General features: G+C 37.3%; 1 protein-coding gene across 3 annotated transcripts; it reads right to left on the bottom strand.

The window, feature by feature from the left end:
- Positions 1-224: 224 nt before the first annotated feature.
- Positions 225-21,968, bottom strand: LOC126808451 (aminopeptidase B). 3 transcript variants are annotated; one of them, XM_050533160.2, is made up of 14 exons: positions 21,897-21,968; positions 20,827-21,029; positions 19,779-19,897; positions 19,240-19,342; positions 13,477-13,586; positions 12,354-12,554; positions 10,919-11,131; positions 8,826-8,888; positions 7,924-8,043; positions 6,953-7,132; positions 5,180-5,389; positions 4,444-4,590; positions 3,457-3,541; positions 225-2,069 (listed from the first exon to the last, which is right to left on the bottom strand). In XM_050533160.2, exons 2-14 carry the CDS (start codon positions 20,987-20,989, stop codon positions 1,915-1,917), a joined length of 1,869 nt encoding a protein of 622 aa, XP_050389117.2. In that variant the 5' UTR covers positions 20,990-21,029; positions 21,897-21,968; the 3' UTR covers positions 225-1,914. The 3 variants fall into 3 exon arrangements, with proteins under 3 accessions (XP_050389117.2, XP_050389116.2, XP_050389118.2); XM_050533159.2 differs by lacking the exon at positions 21,897-21,968 and having other exon boundaries at positions 20,827-21,069; XM_050533161.2 differs by lacking the exons at positions 19,240-19,342; positions 19,779-19,897; positions 20,827-21,029; positions 21,897-21,968 and adding an exon at positions 14,905-15,174.
- Between the last annotated feature and the right edge of the window lie 45 nt (positions 21,969-22,013).

The following is a 22,013-nucleotide window of genomic DNA, read 5'->3' as shown; positions in this document are numbered from 1 at the left end:
CCGATAAACGTATTACCGAAAATGAATTTATTCGAATATATTCTCTGGAACACCGCCTGTGGATAGGGCGGAGTATTAATGGAAGGGAGGCAACTCCATTTTTGCACATCTGGGAACGGCCATGGAGCTCTTCGCGAACGAGTTACTGGGTGATATCAGAAGACTAGATAAAAATAGGTGATATCATGATTTTTGGAATCATTCCGGTAATATCAATTAAACGATATTGGTGGATAAATTTTATAACTATTCAAAATACACAAAAATAAAATAATGAAATATTCTCCAATTACAAAGGATTTTTTTTTTCTTGAAGTAAAAAAAATGTGTTGTTCTTTATTTATGTACATGTTATGCTGAATGTTTTGCACCCCTGATATCCCTAGTGGTATCGTTCCATTCATGGGGGAGACACAGAGTCAAATTTTATGCCCTTGATACTTGGACTTCTTTTATCGACCAAACGAGTGAGCGAAGAAAAGTGACTCACATTTTATTGCAACTAAGACAGCCAATCAGTGTGGTGAATGTAAACAATGACCCTCAGATTGGTATGTAAACTGTTTTTTATTGGTTTGTAGAATCAAGGGCAGATAATTTGAATTTGTGAAAACCCCATGAGTAAACCCTGTCATAGTATAGTGGAGTGGAAAGGAACGACATCACTGGGGATACCGAGGATGAATGTTTTGATGAAGTTGTTTACAAAAATAAAAAACAAAGTTGTAAAACTAGTAACAAAACCAACCACTATAAACATGGAATATCACAGGAATGTTGGTATTTTTTCATACTAATATTTTTAACAATATTAAAAATTATAATTTGATCGTGCTCGGACGTTTTTTCAGTTTAAGATTTCTATTCTAAAAATATTTTTTGTAGTTCAAAATCAGATTTTATTTGAAATCATCCATCATCTACTTTTAGTTCCATATATTTTTTCACAATTCAAAATATATTAAATATTGTATTTTGGAAAATCCTACCTATATATCTATAGTTCACTATGTTTAGTTTGATAACGTTGAGAAAATACTCTTTGAAACGTTGCCCAAATAAAGAAGTAGCTGTTTTTCCATAAATATTTGTTATAGTTTATTGCTCTATCCAGTTACTAAATGTCTCTCAAAGATTATGTTTAGTTTGTAGTCTATTTGTGGTTTTAAATCCTATTTAAATACTCAATTTGGTTCTAAATCTTGTTTATAAATCTGAATACTCAATTTGTGGTTTTAAATCTTGTTTAAAAATCTGAACACTCAATTTGGTTCTAAATCTTGTTTATAAATCTGAATACTCAATTTGTGGTTATATATCTTGTTTATAAATCTGAATACTTAATTTGTGGTTCTAAATCTTGTTTATAAATCTGAATTCCCAATTTGGTTCTACATCTTTTTTTTATAAATCTGAATACTCAATTTGGTTCTACATCTTGTTTATAAATCTGAATACTCAATTTGGTTCTAAATCTTGTTTATAAATCTGAATACTCAATTTGGTTCTAAATCTTGTTTATAAATCTGAATACCCAATTTGCTTTTAAATCTTGTTTATAAATCTAAATACTTATTGGTTTGAAATCTTCTATTTATAATTCCTAAAACTCACTTTGCTGTTTAAATCTTGTTTATAAATCCAAAAACTACATTTGTGGTTTTAAATCCTGTATATAAATCTGAAACCTAGATATGTGGCTTTAAGTCTTGTTTATAAATCTAAATAGGCATACTCTATTGTTTTAAATCTGGCTATTCTAAATCTCAATATTCTATTTGTGGTTTTAAATCTTGTTTAAAAAATCTGAATTGTCTATTGGTCGTTTAAATCTGGCTTTTCTAAATATTTACTTTGAGTTTTATTAACAGTTCTAATTATTCTATTTTTAGCTGTGTAGTTTTTAATGCAGGCCTACTTTATACTAACTAGAATCTTAGTGACATAGTTCCGGACATTAATATGAAGCGTTTCTTTGGTTTCTTCAAAAACTGATTTGGCTAATTGATGAGCAGCCTCACTTCCCTTGACTAATGCTTTATATATTGGTAAGGTATATTTCTGCTTTCCTATGTTAAAGAAAAAAGAAAAAAAAAGACAATTTCCATTATTAAAGTCTCTGATTATCATTCAAAAGAGAAAGAGAGAGAGAGAGAGAGAGAGAGAGAGAGAGAGATGGGGTTTAACATCCACTCGACACAAACTAGGTCATTTCCAGACTAACATATAGTCAATTTTATTTCAACAATTTGCTTGCACATAGGGGTATTTAGCTGTGGGAGGATGCCGAGAAAACTCATGAGGTTGGACAGGTGACCCTACTCCTTGTACAGGGAATCGAAACCATGCCACTTGGCTCAATGACAGACCTTGTAATTTAACGCACATGCTTTAAACCCGCTCCCCCACCTTGCTTGACTGGATACTCGCTCTAATAGGTCAGACTCGCTCTTACGTCAATGACAGACCTTATGATTTCATGTGCACATGTTAAACACCCCAACCCTTCGATTGTCATTTGAGCGATTGGGGTATTACTTGCAAACAACAATATTATAAAAGTTGAATCTCAGTCACAAATAGTTTAAAGTCCATTCAGTATTTACAAAGACATGATAAATATTTTGAGCTTAAACTGTTACAATTTCCAAGTTAAAGGGGCATTTTAGAAGATTAGATAAAGAGCTGGCAGTTCCCATTATAATAGTTAAAAACTAGATAATTCAAAAAAGGAATATGCTGAAAATTTCAGTCAAATTGCTCCACTCTGAACCAAGATATTAGTGTTTGAATTTTAGGTCAAGCCTCGATTATCATTACTCAAGTCGGTACGATAAAAAACATAGTCTCGATTATCCATTTTTAGATTAAATCATCAATGAGGTTGAGCGGCAAATCGGATTCAAATCCAGTGAAAATCGGACACATAAGATGGCATCGAGAGTTGATTATGGTCTTTATAAGTTAATTAATGTCTAATTAATAATTTAAATAATATTTCAGGCCTAAAGAAAGACCTGCAATTGGCAGATTTAGCTCTTGCATAATGTATGTTTAATAGTATATTCAACAAATAGTATTATTAAGGACTGATTAATGGCAAGGGAAAATGTGTAGTCATTCGGATTGGATGAAAAAAAACCAAGGTCCTGTGTACACATTGGCAGGCATTTAAAAGACCCCAGTAAGAGCATAACAGTAGGACGTTAAACCCCCTTTCATTTTATTTCCACTGATTAATGACAACAAGTTATTCTGGCTTACATAGATTCATTGCTAATTCAAGATCTTAATCCATTATGGAGACACAAATCTAGAAAGCTGTTTCAGACAGACAGACACTAAGAATAAAGAGCTGTTTGGTCTTCCATATAGAGAACCCTAGGTAATTATTTTCAGCGACAAATAAAGATGTAAAAAGACAAGAGGAATATCTATAAATAAAATCATATCTACCTTGGCTTTTTAAGAATTTTTTAACAGTTGAGAACTGTTCTTGGAAATCATTCTTAATTACAATCTGACTCCATCTTAACAAAATCTGTACAAAAAAACCCAAAACATTTAAATAGACAAAATATAAATAAAGATTCAATGAAGAAATTGCTTAGTGATGAAAAAACTAACACTATTAATAAAGACATGTGAGAGAGAGAGAGAAATGGGGTTTAACTCCACTCCACACAAACCTTGTCATTTCGGAACTAACATGGTTCAATCTTTATTTCAATAATTGGCTTGTGTGTAGGGGTCTTTAGCAGTGGGAGGAAACTGGAGGACCTGGAGAAAACCCACGAGGTTGGACAGGCAACCCTACTCCTTGCAACGTACAACTTGGGAATCGAAACCACACCAGTTGACTCAATAACAGACCTTTTAATACAACGCGCACATGCTAACCATTCGGCCATTCAACCCCCAGACATGTTCAAGGTTCTTTAATAAAATTAAATACCCCAAAATAGGAGAGAGAGAGAGAGAAATGGGGTTTAACGTCCACTCGACACAAAATAGGTCATTTCGGGACTAACATATGGTTTAATTTTATTTACATAATTCGCTTGCGCGTAGGGGTCTTTAGCAGGGGGGGGAAGCCGGAGGACCCAAATAAAACCCACGAGGTTGGACAGGCGACCCTACTCCTTGCCACGTACAACCCGGGATTCGAACCCCAAAATGAAATGGGGTTCAAGATCCTGAGAGCGAGAGAGAGAGACTAGCACATTTCGGGACAAACATATGGTATAATTTTATTTCACTAATTCACATGCACATACTGGTCTTTAGAAGTGGGAGGCTGGACAGTCGACCCTACTCCTTGTCACATACAACCTTGGGATCGAAACAACGTCACTTGACTCAATGACAGATCTTATGATCTAAAGAGCATGAGTTTACCATTTGACCACCCAACCCCTGTGTCAGCTATATAAACATTCTTACCTCAGCATTATGTGACTGGGGTATTGTAGGATAGGTATCAACTAGATTTTTTAACACAGACTGAGACAGCGAATCCCGTTCTAGTAATTTATCTAAAAAATGGAATATCTGATATGTTTTCCAATTTTCTATCTTTCTATCCACTTCCTACAAAAAACAAAAAAATGTAAACGTTATCCTTAGTGTTAAAAAGGACTGACAATTGAGACTGCGTTTATTATAGTTGAAATGGTACTTGAGAATTGAGAATATGAAATATAGGCGCCGATTCCAGCTACCAATGATGTAATACTTTAGTCCTTGCGACCATATTGGGGATGTTTACTCCATATCTGGGAAGGAAATTAACACCATGGTCAGTCTATGACTTACAGAAATTAGGGGGTTATAAAAGAGGCTGTTGAGCGAAATTCATCAGACCTCACCCAGATAATCCGATCTGCTGCTCAACGCTCATTGATGATTAAATAAAAAAATGGATAATCAAGACTATTTTTTTTATCGTACCGACTTTAGTAATGATGATCGAGGCTACGCCTAAAATTCAATCGCTAAATTCTCGGTTCAGAGTAGATCAATTTGACTGAAATTTTCAGCAAATTTCCCTTTACATTATCTAGTTTTTAACTACTAGTACTATATTGAGAACTGCCAACTCTTTATCTAATCTCCCATAATGTATCTTTAAGCTTGATGATGTTTGGATAGATATATTTGAAGAATTAGTTATACTTACAGCATTAGTTTCACCAGCTATAGCAGCAGCTAGTTGTTCAGCAGGATCTGTTAGTTGTTTACCAGGTGATAGATCAGGTACGTATGGTGGCCAGCCAGATTTATGTAACCACTGATCAAACTCAAACCCTGGTTTATTAGCTACATCCTGCTCCTTTAGATGTGGAAAATACTCATGGAAATATTCCAACATGTCTTCTGCTACTACACTCTGATAAAACAAAAGATAGCCAGGGAATCAAGAGAGAGAATTGGGGTTTAACGTCCACTTGACACAAACTAGGTCATTTCAGGACTAACATATGGTTCATTTTATTTCAATAATTTGCTTGTGTGTAGGGGTCTTTAGCAGGGGGAGGAAAGCGGAGGACCCAAAGAAAACCCACGTGGTTGGACAGGCGACCCTACTCCTTGTCCCGTACAACCGGGGATTCGAAACCACGCCAGTTGACACAACGACAGGCCTTATGATACAGCGCGCACATGCTAACTATTCGGCCATCCCCCCCCTTCCCCCCAAAAACAAAAGATAAGTTACCAGGCAATGAAACATACACCAAGAGCAGCTAGGTAACTTCCTCATACTATATGATATCATTACTACTACACTCTGATAAACAAAAGATAAGTTGCCAGGCAATGAAACATACACCAAGAGCAGCTCGGTAACTTCCTCATACTATAATAATATCATTGCTACTACACGCTGATAAACAAATGATAAGTTGCCAGGCAATGAAACACACACCCAGAATCTTCATACTCTATAATATCAATGGCACTTTGATTTTCATCAGATGCACCCAGATTATAACACGTCACAAATACAAATATATGGAATACAAGTTACTTAGATATTTATTTCTGGCGACATTTCTCTAGTCTATTGTGTCGATGCCTGCTTGTTTCAGAATTCATCTGATCTGGTTGGATGAACTGCTGTTGAAAGGTATACATGCTGATTCAAATTGGAGATGGATCCGTTCTTGTTGACATTGTGGTGAAGTTTCTGGATGCTATATTCAACGCTTGTGACATTTCTACATCAATGTTTTCTTTGTATATTTATTATTATTCAACCTGTATGACTCGTTAACACCTTTCATAATGTTTTCTTTGTATATTTATTATTATTCAACCTGTATGACTCGTTAACACCTTTCATACTGTGTATATATATATATATCTTCACTGTACTATCATTGTCATTAAGACGAGAGAACCCTCGTCAAAAGGATGCCAGAAATAAATGAAATAACGTCTTACTGTTCTGCTCTGACTGAGCTAATGAAGACTTGCTAACACCATGCAGAGTGCTATGCGGGAAAGTTTGCCAGGACAGCAGTGGTATGGCAAACTTTCCCTCATAGAACACTGCAGGACAGACTACTCTTATTTTGAATTTCAATTGTCAGGGGTTCTTTTATGTGCATGCCAATGTGTACACAGGACCTTGATTTTTCGTCCAGACTATATGTTGTCTCTTGCTAGGCCCTTTGTCCTACATCACTGACAAGGGGGAACCACGCCAGAAAATAAATCCCAATGAACTTTCTCGGCCAATGTAGGGATCGAGAACAGGGCATCAAGGTTAGCGAGCCAACATCCTACTCACTGAGCCACCGTGGCTCCCCACCAGAAATAAACATCTAAAGTAACTTGTATTCCATATAATTGCGTATTGTGCTATTCTATTAAGTTACTAAATGCCAAGTAAACAATTTACAGAGATTGTAGACCAACCTCTCCATCTTGGACTTTTCCATTAACTAACCTTGAACTTAAACTTGTTAACGTAGTTCTTGAGAAAGTCATCAAATTTCTGTACATCTCCTACTAAATGTTGTAGATAGCAGACGAAGGAAAAACCTTTCTCATATGGTGTTTCGTTATACGTATCATCAGGGTCCACTCCAGCTTCAATCACTACACATAATCTATTTAATGGATGGTCCTAAAATATACCATGAAAAGATGTTTTAAAGAAATGAAATTCTATCGGGTTTACATCCTACTGTTCTGCTACGACTGGGCTAATGAAGACGGTCATACGCCATACAGTGTGCTATGAGGAGCATTTTGCCCGGGCAGTGGGACTATGGCCTACTCGTATATCGAATTCCAACTGCCAAGGGATCTTTTACCTGCACACCAATGTATACACAGGACCCCGGTTTTTCGTCCCAAACGAACGACTAGACAGCTGTCTTTGTCAGCTATGGGGTTTACTGTCCTATGTTTCTGCAACAACCATGGTAATGAACACAGGTATATGGGGGAGTGAATGACCGAATGGGGTTTAACATCCACTTGACACAAACTAGGCCATTTAGCAGTGGGAGGAATCCGGAAGACACAGAGAAAACCGACATGGTTGAACAGGTGACCTTACTCCTTGTCACGTACAATCAAAACCACTGAAGCTGACTCAATGACAGACCTTATGATACAACGCCATTGCCATTCGGCCAACCATCCCAACCTCATAGGAAAGTACATGCATTAATTAATTTTGGAGTTGTTTAATTCTGTCAGAGGGACAGGAGAATGTCCTCCACGCTAGACACCTCCACTAACAAACGGAGTAAGAAACTATTTGTATCAATGTTGTCAAACATTTTCAATAATATAGATCATTTTTAGGGTGAAAGTCAAAAACCAACATATTTACTCCCAAACATTTAAAAATCACATGTGACAAGTTCTCTTAAGGTGGGTAAGGTTTTAAAAAAATCAAAAGCATACTTCTCCTGTGTCGTCCATATGTTGACGTAATAAAGCCAATCCACACTGCGTCTCTAGGCTCGTATACGCTTTACCAAATATCTCCTCCATTATACGTCTCTGGGCAAACATGGTGAAGCCCTGAAAAATTTCATTACTTGTTCAAATAAAAGTTTCTGTGCGTCATTTGCATTTTTCAGAAAACATCCAATTTTCATGGCTAAATTCACTCTAAAATGTATGCAGATTGATTCTTTACCATTTGCATTGTTTTGGAAAATATCAAATTGCCCATAACGGTACAGAATGCTGAATGTTTTGAAATTTTCAATTCATTATATCTTTGTAAATACTGAAATGAATTGAAACATCTTTGGACTGATATTACCTTTAGAGATTCAACATCTACAATATTGTAGTTTGCAAGGGATTCTGATATCCCCCAAATGACATTCACCAACTTTAAAGATACATCATGGGAGATAAGATAAAGAGCTGACAGTTCTCACTATAATAGTTAAAAACTAGATAGTGTAAAGGGAATTTGCTGAAAATTTCAGAAAAATTGATCCACTCTGAACCGAGAATTTATCGATTGAATTTTCGGCCTAACCTCGATCATCATTACTAAAGTCTGTACGATAAAAAACATAGTTTCAATTATCAGTTTCAATTATCCATTTCATGATCTAAACATGAATGAAAGTTGAGCAGCAAATCGGATCCTAATCCAGTAAATATCGCAGGCTAGCGATGACATTGAGAGTTGATTATGGTCTGGATAAGTTAATTAATGTCCAATTAATAATTTAGATAACATTTCAGGCCTCAAGAAAGACCTTCATTAGACAGATTTAGCTCTTGCATAATGTATGTTTAAGCATTTATAGGGTCAATTAGAATAAATAGATTTAATAAAATACCTCATTTAGCCAAAATTCACTCCAATTAGCATTGGTTACCAAGTTACCAAACCAGCTGTGACTCTAAAAGAAATAAATCAAGTTGCAAATTTAGTAGCGAAATATGGAAGTCCTAAATACCAAAGGGATTAGGTGGTCTAATGCACCACTGAGTCAAGTAGTGTGGTTTCAATCCTGGGCTGGCGGTTGGGGTTGGCCGAATGGTTAACATGTGCACGTTGGATCGAAAGGTCTGCTATTGTGACAAGGAGTAGGGTCACCTGTCCAACCTCATGGGTTTTCTCCGGGTCCTCCGGTTTCCTCCCACTGCTAAAGACCTGTACAATTGAACTATATGTTAGTCCCGAAATAACCTAGTTTAACGTCCTACTTTTTTGCACCGACTGGGCTAATAAAGATGCTATGCTGTGTACAAGGAGGGACATTTTGCCTGGACCGCGGCGATACGACCTACTCTTATATCGAATTCCAACTGTCAAGGGATCTTTTTCTCAGTCAGCGCCATATTCAAAGAGCCACCATGGCTCTCTCAACGCTTTTCCTTGCTAGAGGCCTTCATCCTGAACCACTGACAATTACAAGGGGTAACTAGATTGGATTAAAAACCTGCGACCTCCTGATTATCTAACCAGCTCCATATTCACCAAACCACCTTGGTTATCTGGAATCTAAGTGTTTCTTCGATGACTTACTATACGTCAATAATTTATCGCGGACCAATAAACATGGGGTAACAAAGGTCAAACATGGATTTTCCATTCCTCCGAATAGGAAACAACGTTGGAAAATCCATAGAAAATTTCTCAGCAAACATCGAGATCAATCCTGGAACCTCGATGTTATTCAATCAGCATCTTACTCACTGAGTCACCAGGGTTCCCAGGATTCGATGGGATACGTGACAGAACAAGCCAACAGTAAGGCTGATGTCCCCCGCCGAAATCCCCAAATAAATAGATGACACATATTAATTAATCACACATCTATTTTTTTCAAAAGTATCGAGCAATCCAACTGATTATCAACTATACACTAAGTTTCATCACTCTCTATCAGATAGAATCAAAGTTATCTTGTCCCAAAGCATCGACCAAGGAACTTGCTTATCTCTGCTTAGCTTTAGCTCGATATGTTAATCATTGAACTCAGTCAAGACGAACATCTACATCAAGTTTAAACATTCTATCTCAATTAGAAACAGAGTTGTTATGTTCCCAAGTCTTGACCAATCAAAATGCTTATTGCTCCTTAGCCTAAGCAGAAACTCTCATCATCGAACTTAGTCAAGGTATTGATGTAATGAAACTATAACACCAAGTTTCATCACTCTCACTTAATTAGAACTAAGGTTATTGTGTCCCAAAGCATCAACCAATCAAATTGGTTATCTCTACTTACCATAAGCAGAAAATGCTTATCTTCACACTCTATCATGGCATCGGCCTCATAAACACCTACACAAAGTTTGAACATTCTAGCCCAATTAGAAGGAGAGTTATTGTGTCCCAAAAAGTGTGACGGACAGACAGACGGATAGACAGACCGACAGACAGACAGACAGACAGACGGACGGACGAACCCATTTTAATAGTCCCCTGCTTTCTTCGAAAGGCGGGGGACAACTAAAGTTATAGTGTCCCAAAGCATCAACCAATCAAATTGTTTATCTACTTAATTAGAACTAAAGTTATAGTGTCCCAAAGCATCAACCAATCAAATTGTTTATCTCTGCTTACCCTAAGCGGAACGGACAGACAAACATCAAGGCATTGACCTAATCAACACATACACCAAGTTTGAACATTCTAGCTCAATTAGGAAGAGAGTTATCGTGCCCCAAAGTATCAACCAATCAAATTGCTTATCTCTGCTTACCCTAAGCGGAAAATGCTCATCTTCGAACTCCATCAAGGCATTGACCTAATAAACACATACACCAAGTTTGAACATTCTAGCTCAATTAGGAAGAGAGTTATTGTGTCCCAAAAAGTGTGACGGACAGACAGACTTACAGACAGACAGACGGACGAACCCATTTTAATAGTCCCCTGCTTTCTTCGAAAGGCGGGGGACAAATATCGAAGAAGACTTACTATTTCATGTATGACGACATCTGTCAGTGATTTATCTCCGACCAATAAACATGGGGTAACAAAGGTCAAACATGGATTCTCCATTCCTCCAAACGGGAAAGATGGTGGCATAATAAGTATGTCATATTTATCCCAGACATACGGGCCGAACAATCTTTCTCCGGTTGTTATAAATTCTTCTACAACACCATTAAACTCATTCTTAGCACTTTCCTAAAATTAAAAATAGAATCAAGTTTCCTAGGCAACTACAGTTCTACTCTAAGTTACATGTACATACGCTTTGCAACCTTCACACACAGGAAATAATGTGCACAAATTTTAGGTTATATATAAAAATGTTTCTGGTTCTCAAATATTCTGCTGCAAATGTTATATACAAGTCCAGTTTTATTAGGCATGGAAGCTAAGTTAAGCCTCAATTTCTTTAAAGGAGCTATATCTCTGTTCATTGGAAACTAGAAATGGACACAAATGGATTGCAAAGCATAGAATAATGTAATGTGAATGTAAATAAACTGATTTAAATTCAATCGTTTCTGTTTTTACTGTAATTTCCAATCAGTTATGTTCGGCGAAATACCCGAAGAGTCCAATAGTATTCTCCTGTGGGATATGTTTAGCCTCGTTCATCAATTCGCTTCATTACAAATGGCACTCAAAAGTATTCTGGCACGTAATTCGTGTGCCAATTTCAAAATTTTCATTTTGTCTTAAATATCTTTTCACGGTAAGATAATAACATCAATGTTGATTTAAATTGACAAATAATTTGTGTTTTTGAATGTTGAAGACTGTGGATAATATTGAGTTAGCAACTTGCCTCCCTTAAAACAATTTCAATTTTACATTTGTACAAACATTTTTGGTCACAGGAATAAAATTTGGATACCATACTCACAGCTAAAAAATTAAGAGGGACGTTATCGTAACCCTCATTTATATAGGTGTTATAAGTTTGTTTATTGGCACGACAGGTTAAACATACATTATGCAAGAGCAAAATCTGCCTATTGCAGGACTTTCTAAATTATTAATTAGACATTAATTAACCCATCCAGATCATAATCAACTCTCGATTAGAATACGATCTGCTGCTCAACGCTCATTGATAATTAAATCATAAAAATGGATAATCGAGACTATGTTTTTTATCGTACTGACTTTAGTGACGATGATTTAGGCTAGGCCTAAAATTCAATCGCTAAATTCTCGGTTCAGAGTGGAACAATTTTCAGCAAATTCCCTTTATATTATCTAGTTTTTAACTATTACAGCGAGAACTGCCAGCTCTTTATCTAATCTCCTACAATGTATCTTTAAAGAGTTCCACAAATTGTTTACATAAACTGTAAAGCCTATATGGAAATTAACTACTTTACTGTGATTGAAAACTATGGCACCTTCCTGATAACTATTCAAAGAAATATATTACCAAAACACTTGGTTCTGCCCATACTTTGCTACGAGGTCCAATATCTGCCGATTTTAGGTCTCCAACAGCTAGCGCCACCAAGTAGACTTGAACAGGTTGTTTTAAACTAAAGTAATATGTGTCTTTATCACCCGATAAATTTGCAATTTGACCGTTGCTACTCTCACTTGCACTCATAACAGGCGTAAAACCAGATGGAACCTGAAAACAGATTAGACCTATACATTAATACATGTATTTGAAATGAAACTGTGGACTAATGAAGAAAGATATAGGCTATATGTCATGCCTGGACAGCGGTGTATCCATCCACTATACGTCAGTGCATACCAACATGTACACTAGACCTTGGGTTTTCATCCCATCCCATTTCTTAAAAGGACCTCCATCCTGCAACACTGACAAATGGAAACCACACTGAAATATCCTGAGAGAGAGTGAGGGAGGGAGGGAGAGAGAGAGAGAGAGATTAACATCCACTTGATATAAACTAGACTATTTCGGGACTAACATATGGCTCAATTATATTTCATTAATTTGCTTGCATGTAGGGTCTTTAACAGTGGGAGGAAACCGGAGAACCTGGAGAAAACACACATCACTTGACTAACTGACAGATCTTTTGATACCACAGGCACCTGTTAACCATTCGGCCAACCACCACCCCCAACCTCCCTTAAGGAATACAGGGCCCTTATTCACGAAAACTTAAACTAAGATACAATCAAAATTTTAAGAAATACTGCAATTCGATTGGCTGACCAGTAAAATCAATTTGCATATATCCAATTTGCATATTGGTCAGCCAATCGAATTGCAGTATTTCTTAAAATTTCGATTGTATCTTAGTTTAAGTTTTCGTGAATAAGGGCCCAGGGATTGAACCCGAGACCTCTTTCTTAGCGAGCCAAATAAATTACTCATTTGAGGTACATGTACTTAGTAATTGGATAGAGCAATAAACTATAATACATACTTATGGAAAAACATGTACAAGCAATCGACATTTACATTTAGCAATTGAATAAGTGACCTTGACATTAGTTGTATAAATTATAACACATACTTATGGAAGAATGAGTACAAGCATTCTACATTTAAGTTTAGCAATTGAATAACTGACCTTGACATTAGCTGTATATGGTGCTTTAACTGCTGGGGTATCTTGACATGGAAAGAATGAACGATTACATGCTGCTTGTCCTTGTGTATACATATAAGGTAACTTTTTACCTGGTAACAAAAAAAAAATCTTTGTGTATACATATAGGGTAACTCTTTACAAAGTAATAATAAAAAAATATATGTATAATATTATGTACAATGCGTTTTATTCACACAACTAAGGGTTATGCCCAAAGTGGTCTATAGGATACTCCCTTCACCCCCTGAGATTTTTAAGGACCACCATCTTACCAGTATATGGTGGCTGATTGGTATCATGTCGTAATGTCGTGATGTCGCCTTTCATAACGCGACAACCTGACATCACGACATTTCTACCCGACATCACAACATTTCTACCCGACATCACGACATTTTTACCCGACATTACGACACTAAAAATGTTGGGTTGTCGTGATGTCGTGATTTCGACTTTCATGATCAATGTTATAAACGGCCACGATGATATTCATAACAAAAAACTGGCAATTAAGAAAATGCTTGATCAAGTGGAAGTCGATTCACACTCACATTGCAGTTTGAGTTGCATTCGTATCCATTTGTATACGTCCACATTCATAATTTGAACCGTCTTCATTAGCTCAGTCGGAGCAGAACAGTAGGACGTTAAACCCCATTTCATTTCATAATGTGAACATATTATGAAGCCGCCCTTGTCTGTGTGTCTGTCATTGAGTCAAGTGGTGTGGTTTCCAGCCCAAGCTTGTACATGACAAAGAGTAGGGTCTTCTGTCTAACCTCGTGGGTTTTCTCCGGGTCCTCCGGTTTCCTCCCACTGCTGAAGACCCCTACGCGCAAGCGAATTATTGAAATAAAATTGAACCATATGTTAGTCCAGAATCTCTCTCTCTCCCTCCCTCCCCCTCTCTCTCTCCCCCTCTCTCTCTCTCTCTCTCCCCCTCCCTCTCTCTCTATCTGTGGGTGGTGTGTGGGTGCGTGTGTAAGGGGGTGGGGGGTTTAGCTGAGACTTCCTTAGAGTATTTTTACTAAAGGTCTGTCATCAGAAAAACAAACTCCAGGTAATATAGGACCCAGTTGAACTTAAAATAAATCCTAGGGAAAACCTCTCTATAATTTATGGTATACGTGAGCTTTTCACGTGGACACAAAATAAATTGATTGTTCAACTGAAGAAAGAATCGTAACATTAAATAGATTATTTATGGTATACGTGAGCTTTTCACGTGGACACAAAATAAATTGATTGTTCAACTGAAGAAAGAATCGTAGCATTAAATAGATTGATTGTTCAACTAAAGAAAGTATCGTAACATTAATAAATACATGGAGACGTTTTATTGTGTAATCATCAATAGATATATTATTATCAATATAAATCTACACGTCAGAAATTAAAATACTTTACCTGAGCAATAAGGCTTCACCCTAAACACAGAATTGAACCCAATAAAATGTTCTCAAAAACGCAATCTGACTTCTGAGATGGTAATGTGTTCTCCATGATTTTCATGTAACTCATGCTGCACGTGCTGTTCGCCGGGGCCAGCCCTATAAAATGCACCCCTATACCTGGTTGAATCATTCACACTACAACTTATAAAGCAGCATGCCACAATTCACGACAGCTCTGAGGAACCAGGCGCTTGGAAGACTCGACGCTGGCCACACTGCCCAAGCCGTTGCCAATCACTTCCAGGTCAATATTCGGATCATCTACAGGCTTCAACAACGCTTTCGGCCACCGACACAGCGAATGATCGCCCCGGAATTGGTAGACCAAGGGTTACCACAAAGCGACAAGACCGCCATGTTGTGCGACAGCACGTGCAGAATCACTTCACACAGGCATCAGAGACAGCACGTCAGACAGTGGGGATACACGGAAGACCCATCAGTACCGATGCAGTGCGCCGACGTCTCACCAGAGAGAACATCCATTGCCGTAGACCTTACCGTGGACCGATCCTCACCCCTCGCCATGGACGTGAATGCTATAGTTTGCCCAACAACACCAGACCTGGCGACACAGGCAATGAAAAACTGTTCTGTTCACAGATGAGAGTCGGTATTGCGTATCAACTGCAGATGGTTATATAGGGGAACAGGTAATAATAGTGATAAAGTCTACATAGTCACGTGTTAGAGTTGGATATTAGAATTTACATCCCGCTTCTACTCGTTGCCACTGGCAACCTTTGATAAAACTGTCCTGTTTAATTGCAATACATGCTTAAAAGTATCCGTGTATCAGAAATGTACAGAAAGAGTACTGTTCATTTCTGATACACGGATACTTTTATACCGTTTTAGATATCTATCAAGCAATAAGTAGCGGACGTTTAGTCCGACCCAGATCGCAATTGATAACGAGGCTCTAACCAATGTACATGAAACAACTAGTCAAAATCATAGTAACAAAACAAAATGGGGGGGAACTACATGGCAGTTCAAAAACATATACAATGACATTAAATTAACATAACAACATATTACAAAAATCAATTATTATACATATCAATTGGCATCTATTTCATAATTTGGTTTGATTTATATTAATATGCAAAATATATAAATTAGAATATTGAATAATTATTTTAATTAATTGTGATGATAGAAGGCGCAGTTCTCTTGCTGGACACTTCACAGGCATTGAAAATAAGCAGGATGAAAAAAAAACGCCTAGAAAGTCATAAACTTTATTACAAATAAATTTCAACGGAAGAACCATCCGCCGATGCATACTTTCACCAGGAATGACCCACGTTTCGCATTTCCTTTACACTACATTTAATAATATCGCAGTCCTCTACGCCATAGACAAGTTGTTTTGACGATGTGGTCTAAACAAACACGTGATTGTTTTACGCTCAGAGTATCATAGCAAGACGCACGTGTAAATACTACTCAGGTCGTCTCTCCACTGCGAAATCATTCTACCATGAAATGTAACGTGAGGCTCAGAAAGGGATAAATAATGAAAGAACAGAAAGTATTTGTCACTTTTCGGTTGAAACGACTCGATAATAAATACTATTTTTCACATTTTGCTTCACAATACTCGATAGAAATGTGATGTAAGTAACTTATTAGCACCTTTCCTCGGTGTATTGGTGAATATCAGGACAGTTTTGGTCGGGAGCCGCCTCGGCTGGGCCCCTCGACCAAAACTGTCCTGATATTCACCGATACACCTCGGAAAGTGTGCTAATAACTACTACATACAGTTGCTATGTTTAAAGATACATTCCCATGAAAATATTTACAGGGTAGTTATCGCTCCCAAAAGTTTGGTATATATGCAAGTAAACCCATCCAATCTGACTAGAAAAATACTGGATTCCATGATAACACCTATGGGAATCACGTGACAAGCATGTGACGGTATAGCCCTAGAAGGCAGCATGTAACGTCCAGTAGATTTTGTAAATAAACAACGGAAATAGAAGTTGGGAGAGGACAATTCAGGAATTTAGTAAGGCTTCGGTATGTATGGTAAATTGGCAGCCACTAAACGTAAATACGGGCTGTTAATGGATTGCCCCTCAACCAAGTCATGTTATAAACATGGCTGATTCCTGTTGTCATGGAGTAGTTGTCTTAGCAAACTTTTGATACAGAAATTAGTTTGAATATGTTTTTAGTTCAAGTATGTTACACAGTTTGTACGAGGTGGAAGTACCTTTAATAGTTATATATTATCAAATTACACAGTTTGTACGAGAGTAAGTCCCTTTAATAGTTACACTATAACCCATTGATATTAAATATGGGGAATACCCTTAACATACAGATAAACCGGTTTGACCAGTTTATGACTATAGGTATATTGTAACCAGAGGCGGTGTCACACCTATATCTTTGTTAATATTTGTGTCTGACAAAGCGAAAACCCGACATCACAACAACCTGACATTTTTACCCGACACCACGACATTTTTACCCGACATTTTGACATTTTTAGTGTCGTAATGTTGGGTAAAAATGTCGGGTTGTCGTGATGTCGGGTAGAAATGTTGTGATGTCGCGTTATGAAAGGTGGCATCATGACATTACCACATGATTTTGGTGCATGAACGAGCCCGACCACCAGAGGCGGTGTCACACCCATATCTTTGTTAATAATTGTGTCTGACAAAGCGACAACCCGACATCACGACAACCCAACATATTTACCCGACATTTTTACCTGACATTACGACATCTTTAGTGCCGTGATGTCGGGTAAAAATGTCGTGATGTCGGGTAAAAATGTCATGGTGTCCGGTTGTCGTGTAGAAATGTTGTGATGTCAGGTTGTCGCGTTATGAAAGGCGACATCACGACATTACGACATGATACCAATCAGCCACCATACCAGTACCCATTTACAGCTGGGTGAACCGGAATATGGGGTATGAAATGTCTTATTCAAGAAAACAAAAATTTAATGTACAATTTGTATCTTGAACCTGTAGCCATGTTGTCACAAATTCTTCTGTTGCAGCGAGTTCTTGGCGTGCGATGTGCGGAACTGTGGGTAACCTACTAGAAACATCAATGCTGATTGGTTAATCAAATGTCTGTCGTCATAGGATCAAAAGCCACTTGTATGACCTCTGACGCAACCTCGCACTACCATAGGCGTACGGGCTCGATGACAGTTTTCGGGTTTACAGAGAGCGCCGGTCTTCCTTGAAGAGGCGAAGAGAGCGGAGCTTACCTTGCACCCCCAGCCCACCCAACCTCCCTACCCTCCCACACCCCCCTCAAAAGAAAATTTTGGAATATTTGACGGCTGCAAACACGTTTTCCTGCTATTTCAGCCCGTGAACAAAGTAACTTCAAAGTGGTCTAATATAGCCTTGTTAAGGTGGCTGACTCGAATTCCAATCAATCGTTTACAGTCCACGAAGACGGGACCGCAAACGCGTTTTCCTGCTATTCGAGCCTGTGAATACAGCAACTTTAATTTGGTCCAATATGGGCTACCTGGCTGACCGGAATTCCAAACAACCAATCAATCGTCGCTGGGTTCGGGGTTATACCCTCCCGGAGAAAATTTTGAAAATTTAATCGCCACAAATGCGTTTTCTAGCCTGTGTAAACTCCAAAAGTATCCAATGGTTTTGTAACCGAAATCTCACTCTTAATTCCAACCATCCAATCAGACTGTTGCAGCTGCATTCACAACTAATAATCGATGATCGAAAAATGTCGCACAAAGTAGAGTGGCTCCAGGCAACATTTTTTAATCCATAGTCAACTCAGTACAAATTCGTGGTATTCAATTAAAAGAAAAGTAAAATTAGTGTTATATTAAGGCTCGATAACAGTAAGGGAAGCAAAACTAGAAATGCCCGAAAATATTTCGGGTTTACAGACAGCGGCGTCGGTTTCTTTGAGAGGCGAAGAAGCGGAACTGACCTTGTATGGACCCCCCAAAGAAAATTTTGGAATATTTGACAGCTGCAAACGCGTTTTCCTGCTATTCCAGCCCGTAAAATTAATCTTTTATTAGATTTCGGGCACTTTATTTTGCCAAGTAGATGAAGAAATTTTTTTTTCACTTTACCCGTCTGCCCGAAAAGTCAGCTTGCCCAGAAGTTATGGGGGCAGCTGCCCCCCCCCCCTTTGCCCACTACAACTGGTCAGATCTTCATGTAGTGTAGGCCATCGAAAGTATAAAAAACGAAATGAAATATAGATCTGTATTATAATCAGATTGTGAGAGTTTACGAAAGTGAAATCAAGTTATATGTACCTGCCGTTTGTTCGGGGTTTAACCAACAGATTCCGGTGCCACCAGTAGCAGTAAAATTAATATATACATCGAAATTTGATACATCAATTGGAGCTGTGGATAACTAGAAAAAATGACATATAAATATTTACACAAGTACATCTAAGTTTATTTTAGAATCCTCCACAGAAAGCATGTGCAATGGGTCTAACTGTTTCCTTGCATCCAGTGGCGATGAAACCCATGATGGCACCTATTCTCCACTGAGTTGATGTCCAACACTCATCCAATGAGCTATTGCACAACCCAATGTTTAGAGATAGATTTAAAATGACATGAAATCGTGTTTAACATCCTAATGTTCTGCTCCGACTGAGCTGACTGAGCTAACAAAGACGGACAGCAGTGCTAGGCCTACTCTTATGATGAAATCCAACTGCTAAGGGATCTTTTTCAGGCACGCAAATGTGTACATGGTCCCCCAGTTTTTCGTCCCATCCGAACGGTTATACGTTGTCAATAGCATGAAAAGCCTCTGTGACATTTGCGGATACCATTACCTGGATTTCTAATGTAGAACCATAATCTGTAAATGGTTTAACTTGAAATTTTAAAGCATGTCCATTCTTTCCTAGTGTTACACTCTCCACTGTCAATGTCTCGTGAATGTCTAATATAACTGTAAATAAAATTCAAGTTTTAATTCAAGTTACATGTTTTAAAATATTTCCTTATCAATGAACGGTTTCAGTCATGGAATATTTATAACCTTTGTGATTTCTAATTGTAGATAATAGTTTAGTCTTATTGTAAAATTGGGTATCTATCTGCCTCTAGATTGGGTTTAGGCCCATCTATTGACCTCACCGGTGATGGCCAAGTATTGGTAAGGCTTGATGGGTCAAGGGGTGTTTTCCCTGTACAGCTAAGTCTATCTTCAGTATATCTGAGTATAGATAAAAGGGTACTCATCAACCAATGGTCTGATACTGTCTGATCAATCTAAGTCAACTTCTGATTTCTGTCTTATGTCTGTCTTCTAAATCACCACAACAATTCTTGTCCAACACAGCTGGGTTGCATCATTCAAATCGCAACAGGATATAGAAAAGTGAGAGAGGACATGTGAATATCAAACTGGCCTTTTATCTCTTATTCAATGCACATGCATTGGACCAGCCCACTATTAAACCTGGCCCAGTCTATTATAGACATAAGGTAGACTAGGCAATTCTACAACAGTCTACATGAAAATGCAAATAATAGTTTAAAATGTAACAAAATAAATATGATGATATAATAAAATGATGAAATCAAAAAATAAAAAGTATCTTGTTGGGCATTGTTGGCTGATCTGACTACTACCCTAACCCATAATCCACATACAAACGTACGTAAGACTAAAAGGGGGAAATGGAAAAAGTAGTCAGATCAACCAACAGCGCAAATTATTGAAATTATATAGGCTTCTACATCTCACTAATATAAATAATATATATAAATTTCTTGGAGACCAGAATTAACATTAAAGTCAATGGTGAAATCATTGGTGACCTGTGGCCATATATATTAGGCCTATCTATAATTATAGTACTAGTAGTAGTTTACCTTCCTGGGTGGTTTGTACAACAGAACAAGTCAAAACTTCAACACCTCTAATCTCTCTTTTATCAAAATCAACATGGAAGTCAAAGTGATATTTAGAGACTTTGATTTTCCTGAAGTTTGATGAAGACGCTACATCCACGGCGGAATCAGAATGGAGACTCATCTTCAGCACCTCTTTCCCTGCGAGACCAAGGAAACTGAAACTGCAAGTAGACAAAAGTGGGCGTATCTAAATTATTTCCTATTCACTCGGTAAACCCATGGACCTTATTCAGAGATTCATTCCAACCATGGATCGTATACCCGTAATGAAATTAGATTTTAATGGTCTTTGTATCCTCAATTATATGATTTTGAACACGCCATATAAAAATATTAAACGATAAAATCAAATTCTTTCTATCAAAGACTCATAAGCTTTCCAGAATTAACATTCCTTCTTCCGATTAGTAGCAAAGCTTTCACCCTTATCTCAGTCGTTGGTTATTTTGAAATTAACTAAGTTGTCCGAATGATAATTTGAGTTTTCTCCCTTACACCACTAATCTTTCCCAAAGACAAAAAAAAAAAAAAAAAAAAAAAAAACGCCCCTTCATATCCCATGATATCAAATACGTCATAATTTATATCAATATAATAAGGACTGTATGTGCGAAGGCAGCAGTTCCCACCAGACTACCACTGCAGCAACAAAAAAAAAAGGTTAAATAAACACTCGAAATAGATATAATCTCCGCGAGCTCCTATAACTACTAAACTGGGGGTAAAAGTAAAAGTAACATAGTTTTGCCGTAAACAATTTTACATCAAATAGCCTACTATAGATTACATACCAATATTTTGTCTACTACAGTGCATGTCTACAAATTAACAAAAATAGTCGAAAACGAAAGATTGTCGTAAAAAAGTTTGAAAAAAAAAAAAAAATATGTCATATTATTAGTCAATAATATTTTCCCGCCAAAAATAATTGATCTCGTTTTTCAATGTCTAAATTGTATTTGTAAAAAAGTCTTAAATGATTTTATCATGTTCTCATGAAGATCAATAAGTTCAACAAAACAAATTACCAAACAGTTTCGAATATTATAACCAACAGACAGTTTCTGAGACGACGGTTTGTTAATGAATGAATGAATGAAAGCGTAACACGTGTATTTGTTTACATCGAGACTAGCGGCCTCTAC

Source organism: Patella vulgata, chromosome 1 (genome assembly GCF_932274485.2).
Source record: "Patella vulgata chromosome 1, xgPatVulg1.2, whole genome shotgun sequence".
NCBI lineage: Eukaryota > Metazoa > Mollusca > Gastropoda > Patellidae > Patella > Patella vulgata.
Note: the sequence above shows the minus strand (reverse complement) of the source record. Positions and strands in the feature narration are given on the sequence as shown.